Raw genomic sequence first — 8,351 nt, forward strand, 5'->3', positions numbered from 1 at the left:
AGATCTAGATCTAGTGGATTCCCCTCACAAAAAAAGGGATTTCATTGGTGAAGATGTAGATCTAGATCTCCTCTATCTTTTCTCTCAAATGGATGCAACATTCACTGGAGGGAGAGGGAGATAGCAAACTCAAAGAGGGTCAACAATGGTGGCAAAAACGAGCTAAGAAGTTGGGAACCTTTGGGGAAGAAGACCCCTTAAATAGGTCCCAAAAGATCTAACCGTTATGGTAAAAAACGTGCATGACCGACAGTGCCGGCCCTCTCTGGGCGGCAGTGCCGGGGCGCTCCCGGCGGCAGTGCCGGGGTGCTCCCAGCGGTAGTGCCGGCGTCCCTGAGAAAACCCAGACACCCGATACGAAAACCTTAAGAACTTTTGCGTCCGGACTCCGATTTCGATGATCTTGGGCTCGTTGAAATCACAACAATGAGCTCTACAACAATATGCATAGAAACATCATAGTCCAGCAAGGGAGGATAGAAACAAATTAATAAAGGTTTTACTTATCTATAAAAGACAAACCGATAAAACCTCCAATATAGAAAATGCAACAACTTGAGTTAGGAAACTCGGATTTAGGTGAAACCAATTTTATTGTAAAGAGGATGACAAGAGCTACCCGCACAAAGAGAAAAAGGCTTAAGAACAAGTGGGATAGATTTTTCTATGGATTTTAGAGTGAAACCTCTCAATACGAGAAACCGAGAAAAACTCCAATATCGAAAACGCAACAAGTGATTCATGCGGAATCCGTTTTCGATGAACTAGAGCTTGATATGGAAATAACCACAAGCTCTAAATCACCACATGGATAAGATTCAAATAACAACCAAGAAATATGATGCAAGGATGCAAAGGTTTGAGCTCTCCGAAGGATACGATCGAGTTACTCACTCGAGAGCCCTCTTGATAGTACGGCAACTAAACTATAAACCGGTCTCCAACTACACCATGAGACCGGTAAGAAAGAAACCCTATCAAGAGCAAAATTTAACCTTGCGCGTTCCTCTTGAACTTGATGATGACGATCTTGACCGCAACAAGATGGAACGCCTTTCTTGATTGTGCTTGCTTGACGAAGTCTTGTGGATTGCTCCCCCATAATCCACCATGGGAGAGCTTCTTCTTCGACGCATATTCACATATCCATGATCACCATATGGATGGCAAGCTTCAAGCATATGATCTCTCCGAGTTGGCTTATCTTGAACTTTGCACCTCATTTCATCTTATTGCAACCTTGAAGCCAACATATGGTTCAAGCATTGTCTATGGACAAATTCTACAAATATAACTCATTGCAATCATTAGTCCATAGGGATTGTCATTAATTACCAAAACCACACATGGGGGCTCTATGCACTTTCACCCATGTCCTTCCACACACGGGCGTCGGGGCGCTAACGAACGCAAAGAGCGTCAAATAGGATTTGCCGGCAGTTGCGCGCTGCCGCACACTCGGGCGTGCCCCCCAGCGGTTTGTTGGGCCCAACAAGACGTGATTTTTTTATTCCCTTTTTCAATTTTTCGTTTTTTCTGTTTATTTTTGTTTTTTAAAATCTGATTATTTTCAAAACAAATGAACATTTTTTCACAATGTGAAAATTTGTAAAAAACTGAACTTTTTTAAACTTGAACAATTTTCAAATTTAAACAATTTTCAAAGAATGAATATTTTAAATTTGAATAATTTTAAAAAATTAGAATTTTAGAATCTAACATTTTTCAATTTGAACAATTTTTAAATTTGCGCATTTTAAAATTTGAATATTTGTCTAACCTAAACATTTTTTGAATCTTGGTGCAGATGATGGCACATTGGCCAACATTTCTTATATCTTAAAAAGTAAAAAAAACGAAAACAATAAAGAAAAAGAAAAAAAGATGAAACAGTAATGAAAAAACAAAGAAAAAGAAAAAATTGCACCTAACTAGGCCGGTCCACACCACGCGCGGGGTTGTGTGTGGCGCAGTGCAAGTGCCGACCTGGTCGACACATAGGATTCGGCTCCATGACAACGGGGGACAGTCCACCCATTAAAACATTTTCAGGATTATTATATATTATTGAAGGAGAATCAGTAAGACTGTCTTACTGTAGTCACTGAGCCCCCCGAGTGCCCTCTCGAAACAACTAGATCGGCAAATTTAACCATGAGAGAAAAGTTTAGCACACAATGAACCCTATCTTTGTTCCAAGTAGCCTGGATTGGATTCTGCTGCATCATCGGCTGGCTGGATTCCAAATCTTGGAGCCCAAAACATTTGAGATCTGGATTCGGTTCGCTGTTCAAGTTGCCCGAGGAGGTGGGAATCCAGTGTGGAAATGGGAATCCAGGGTGATCTCTGCTGGAGATTCAAAGCCAGCTTTCTATCCGTCTAAAAAATGAAACGGTGTCCGTCTCTCTTTCTCTGAATTTCGAGGGAGGCCGAGGTCAGTGCCCTTGTACTTTCCCCGATCTGTGACAATCAGGAACAAGGTTAATGGTGTCGAATCCAGACCATGGTACATTGACAGAGTTAGCGAAAACTTCACATGGGGAGTTGGGACACGGGAGGTGAGCTCCTCTACTCGGGACATCGAAGCATGGAGTCGTTGCCAAAGCGTTGTTGAACTGGGTACGCTGGCGCTTCCCGCTCGTCCATTTGGCGGCCCCAACGTCCTCCTGACATTTGAAAGGGTCACATGTTAATATGTCTAGCTGAGCAATACAGAAAGGGGGCTGATTAGGCCATTCACGTTTCTGTGAAAGCAACAAGAAACTGAGGACAGAATTACGGCCTTCTGAAGATATAGCTGAACCGGGCACTCGCAAGGGAGTATGGTGCTTGAGGGCCAGCAGAGTTTTAAGGAGAGGCAAGTGGAATGGCCCGGTCCTGGGTCATAGACAAGTAGAATCCCGTGTGAGTGTATAGAGATGGTGCAGAGGCAACTTTTTTTTTTTACAAAACAATGGCAAAAGCTTTGCCATTCTCATCAATTAAGAGAGTTATTTACACCACAAGGACGAGGCTCCAATGCCAAACTTAAGCCTACTACTACTCTCCCAGGATAAAACCACCTACCCAAACCGACACTTCTCCTTACAAATCATCACCAACTGAAGGGAACAAGCATTCCTTAAAACTCAAGTCGGTGAGTAACTTCAGCAATGTCGGCATTGCTTGTACCACTTCTACCTGTTGTTGCACTGGCAGTTGGCGCTGCACTCAGTGAGGCTCTAACCGAAGTATGTGTGTTCTGGTTTTGACTGGTGGAATTCTGAAGAGGGGTCTGATTGCTAGGAGAGAGGCGGCCTTGTTGTGGCCACATGTCCCTTGCAACCTTCACTTTCAGGGCATGTCCCTCCAGAACCTGCAGAAATACAAAGTGAGAACCAGATTCCTGAATGGAGATTGCAGTTGACACCGAAACCAACCAACTGTTGAACCGACCTGCTTGTTGAGGCCACGTATCGCGCTGTTCGATTCCTCCTCGGTTGCCATTGTGACAAAACCAAATCCCCTCGAACAGCAGTCCTCTCCTTGGCGCTCGTAAATGACTCTAGCATCAACCACTGTGCCATGCTTGCTGAACAGCTCCTCCAACCGAGGGCGGTCCACCTGCGTCGGTAGATTGCATATGAAGATTTTGAATGGAGAAACAGATAGACTACGAGCAGTGTCCACCCGGGGGCTGCCTCTAGGAGCTGTGATATTTACAGTCAGAGGCCTGCCGTACACCATCTGTAACGTCCACATGAAACATTAATCAGTGAATTACACGACACATTTCTACAGGCTCAGAAAAAAAAGAATTTAGATTAAAGCACATTCTCATTACATGATGCATACCACCTATGAATAAATGAGCTAGTAAACAAGGATAACAGACTGAGAAAAAAGATGATTAGGTTGGCTTAGATTAAATTTAAAATAAACTAGCCCCATCAATTTGCAGAATACACTCACAGAGCCATTGTACATCCTCACAACCGTCTCAGCCTCCTGAACAGTATTCATGGTGACATACGCAAATCCACGGCTCTGGCTCGTTTCTCTGTCGTAAATGACCTGCACATTTATGCATTTTACAAAAATCATAACCTACAAGCTGCGTCCCAACAGTATTGATGAAAATAGAAAAACAGTGCCGATGAAACAGATTGACTAACAAATACAATAGATGCATAATGCTCCATAGAGCTCGTACTCAGCATCATTTCCACCCAGCACAAGCATCCTTAGATCAAAATTGAAATAATAAACCGGGTGCAACGGAAACATGTCATATAGGAATCTTATAAACCAGCCAACTAGACTCTAGAAGCTCCACCCCTTGAACTTCAATTTCGCATAAGTCGAGTCATGCTGGTGAGGGATTTGAGTCATTTTTTTAACATAATATAGCTGTGCAGACAAAGACAATGAAGAGCTATAAAACTGACCTTTGAGAACAGAACGACACCGGCATGCTGGAAGGTCAGCTTGAGTGTCTCATTGTCAATGCGGACGGGTAGGTTCCCGACGTATACTGTGGTCCCCTCTGGAGCAGAGTGAGCATTGCTTGAATCTCTTCCAACTCTTGCCCCAGGGTATACTCTTGGTGCACTGACAGTTTGCTCGGCGGAGCGAGTAGTTTGAGAAGTAGTAGCGTTGCTTGTACCTCTTCCAAATATTGCTGCAGAGTATGCTCTTGTTGCACCCACGGTTGGCTCTACAGGAGTAATTTGAGAAGTGTGGGTGTTGCTTGTACCTGTTCCAGTTCTTACTGAAGAGTATGATCTTGCTGGACTGACAGTTGCCTCTACAGGGTGAGTAACTAGAGCAGTGCGAGCGTTGCTGGTACCTCTTCCAGCACCTCCCGTAGGTTGTGCCCTTGCTGCACTGACAGTTGGCGTTACTGGGTGAGAAATTTGAGCGGTGTGGGCATTGCTTGTACCTCTTCCAGCTCCTGCCGCAGGGTGTGCCCTTGCTCCACTACCAGTTGACTCTACTAGGTGAGTAACTTGAGCACTGTGACCATTGCCTGTACCACTTTGAACTCTTGCTGCAGAGGTTGCTCTTGGCACACTGCCAGGTAGCGCTAGTGGGCGAGAAATTTGAGCAGTGTAAGCGTTGCTTGTACCTCTTCCAGCTCCTGCCGCAGGCTGTGCCCTTGGTGCACTGGCAGTAGGCGCTACTGGGTGAGAAATTTGAGCAGTGTGTGCGTTGCTTGTACCTCTTGCAGCTCCTGCCGCAGAGTGTGCCCTTAGTGCACTGGCAGTTAGGGCTAGTCGGTGAGAAATTTGAGCACTCTGGCCATTGCTTATACCACTTCCATTTGACCGTTGTTTGAATGCCTCCCTCAGTGTTTTCCATTTGGTTTCCTTATCTGTAGCATGACAATGATCGTCAACTGAAAGACCTTTACCCCAATAACTGCAGGGAGCTGGGGCGTCACATACGAAACAGTAGCACTGCGCAATGAAATGCCATTTAAAACAAATCCACTGCCTACTCTGCTAATATAAGCATCACATCACATTTTCCAGCAGCATCAGGGAGCGGAAATGTCCAAAACTCACCATGGTACAATGCTTGTTGTGGGAGGTAGTGCCAAAGGGCATATTCGAACATAAATGGCGTGAGTGAGGGAAGTCCCTACATGCTACCTGCAGAAACATAGCAGCGAATAATGGAGGTATGATACTGCAAGTAAGGCCTTAACTGCAAGTAAACAGAAGTAGCATATAGTGCGTGATTTTTCGAAAACCTCAAAACGGCAGAGTTTTCCTGCATTTCATAAATAAGAATGGAGTGGCCCTGTTTATAAGGAAACCAGGCTGAAAACCTTATATAGTGTGTGATCTAAGAAATGATCATGTGCTTATTCAGCTTTCTTGATATAAAGTTATCTCACAAACTTAAGATTTAGAAAGAGTCATGATGCCATGATGTGTGATAGTGACATATCATACCAGAGTGAAGTTATAGTTTTCGAATCATCAATACATTGCTGCCTGTATTTGTATCTAATCCATTTTTTTTTTTTTGCATTTTTAGCATTTATGATGTCCATTAAATTGTTGACAGATCACTACAAAAGAGGACACACATAAAAAAGAAGTCGTTTTGACAAATCGCAAACATCCAGATTACATGGCCTTTAAACCAGAAAAGAGGGCACAGGAGCCTGTTGAGCAGCACGATAATGCTGTCGCTGAAGGTAGCGGCTCAAACCAACTGGAACTGGACGAAAGTTATAAGCCAAGTTCTCATGTCAACCCCATATTTTTGGCTGTTGGAGCTGACGCAGGGAAGTATTACAGTGCATCAGAGGCATCTGATGTAGTTTTCATGTTTGTCCCCAGAACAATAATAGATTATAGTAGTATGTAGGTTCTATGTAAAGTGTGAATTTTGTAAATTTCTCACATCTCAACTATTTTCACTTTCTCCTCTGAGTGAAGGTATATAGAGAAGGAAAATCTAGTTAAGCCAGCAGACAAGGCCAAAGTAATTCTGGATGTTCTGTGATGCTCTGTACAAAAGAGTCAGCATACCCGAGTGAGGTTCACAAGAAGGATTTGGGGTCAACATTCATAAACCGTATGCAAATCCATCATAGTGTGTCTAGAGGAAACGAGGTGGTCGTTCGCAAGGGTGCCATATGGACTGTTGAGATGATGGCAGAAAGAAGGCAGGGGAACAAGAAGATGACCCAAGTATCTGGATTGGAGTGCTTTTTGCTAGACGCTGACTTGTTAACTTCTGAACTACAGAAGTCAACTCTACATAAACTTATCGGCAGATGTTCATTCCAATCCTAACTGGAACGAAGTTTGATCACCTGGCGAAGCTTCCTCTTCATATGGGGCCATTGTTAACGAGGTTACTACATTTTATAACAGTACCTTGTGATCAAAATATTGTTCATTTCATAGCAGTACCTTGTATTGGTTGACTTTACATTTAGTAGTCAGAAACCACAAGATATATTTACTGATTCTACTAGTGCCAGCCACAACCCACAAGTATGTCACGTGCTTCTATTGTGTTCACAAAGAGTAAATCAAATTGCAATTCGGGTCAAAATGGAAGGAAGCCGATACCTCGCCTTTCTCTGCGACTATCACGCAGTCGTCGTCGTCGTCATCATCCTCGATGCCACCGGCCATGCCGTTCTGCTGCGCCGTCGAGTTCCTAGCCACTGTGGGATAGTGGTTGCCGGAGACATCTCGCGACGACGAGCTCGTCGTGGTGGCGGCCTGAGGATACCTCGAGCGCAGATCGGGCGAATTCCAGGCCACGGGGGACGGGTTCCCCACCCGACCATCAGAACGCAGCCCCCTGGCCGCCACTGTGGTGCCGGAGCTGCTGGTCGAGACATCTCGCGACGTCGCGGCCTGAGAATACCTCGAGCGCAGATCCGGCGAACTTCGGGCAACGGGGGAGGGGGACAGGCCGTGCACCCGATAATCATAGCGCCGCTCCCTGGCCACTGAGGGGGCGGAGCTGGTGGCCACATCACACGGCGATCGCGTGGTCTCAACCTGAGAATACCTCGGAGGATCAAGGAAAACCTGAAGGAGGCCGCACAGACACTCGAGAAGACCGCAGCAGCCCAGGTTGTCGTGGGCGCCCGCCATGGATCCGGAACGAACGCCGAGAGGGTCGCGCGCGCTACCCGGAAACGGCACCAGGAGGAGGACGTACGCCCGGCGCGTCGGAATGGCTCGATCGGCGGTCGCTCATACCGACGGAGATTCGGCGGCGCCGGCGCGACCACGGCCACGGGGAATTTTCAGGACTATTCAACGACTATGACTATCAATCATTGCTAAGAGACTTAAGTCCACGTTACCCCGTCAAATGGTTTCCACACTGGTGTCCAACATATCATCAAAGCAACCTGGCTTTTACTTATTTTTGTTGGCCATATTCACCTTGAAAAGCTAGAAATATTGGTTACCACTTACATAGACATGTTTCGAAAAAAAATAGACATCAACTTTGGTTTAGAAAGCTAGATAGTACTATATTATGTTATATATACTCCCTCCGTTCCAATAAATGTGTCGCGAACTTATCTAAATTTAGATGTGTTAGTATGTGGTATCTTTTTGGAATGAAGATAGTAGTAAAAAAAATTGACAACCTCCAACACAAACTCCCTTTAGCTAAGGTTTAACACCCCTCAAGTTTCACAAATGTCATTTGTTATTAGCCGAGTGATAGTGTGGATTTGTCCACATATAAGTGGGTTAGTGGGGTGTTGATGTAACATGTTAAGAAAAACTTATGTGCTCGGAAAGTATGTATGAAAATGCTTCTATTTCACAAGACGGCCAAAGCTCCTTGTCAATCTGAACAGAAGAGAAGAGCGTAGA

At 44.9% G+C, this 8,351-nt stretch overlaps 1 protein-coding gene across 2 annotated transcripts; it reads right to left on the minus strand.

Moving 5' to 3' along the window:
• Positions 1 to 2,902: 2,902 nt before the first annotated feature.
• On the minus strand, positions 2,903 to 7,738 carry LOC124707089. 2 transcript variants are annotated; one of them, XM_047238743.1, is made up of 7 exons: positions 7,074 to 7,738; positions 5,547 to 5,633; positions 4,829 to 5,438; positions 4,428 to 4,696; positions 3,952 to 4,053; positions 3,436 to 3,726; positions 2,903 to 3,355 (listed from the first exon to the last, which is right to left on the minus strand). In XM_047238743.1, exons 1-7 carry the CDS (start codon positions 7,608 to 7,610, stop codon positions 3,122 to 3,124), a joined length of 2,130 nt encoding a protein of 709 aa, XP_047094699.1. In that variant the 5' UTR covers positions 7,611 to 7,738; the 3' UTR covers positions 2,903 to 3,121. The 2 variants fall into 2 exon arrangements, with proteins under 2 accessions (XP_047094699.1, XP_047094698.1); XM_047238742.1 differs by having other exon boundaries at positions 4,428 to 5,438; positions 7,074 to 7,736.
• Between the last annotated feature and the right edge of the window lie 613 nt (positions 7,739 to 8,351).

Source organism: Lolium rigidum, chromosome 4 (genome assembly GCF_022539505.1).
Source record: "Lolium rigidum isolate FL_2022 chromosome 4, APGP_CSIRO_Lrig_0.1, whole genome shotgun sequence".
Lineage (NCBI taxonomy): Eukaryota > Viridiplantae > Streptophyta > Magnoliopsida > Poales > Poaceae > Lolium > Lolium rigidum.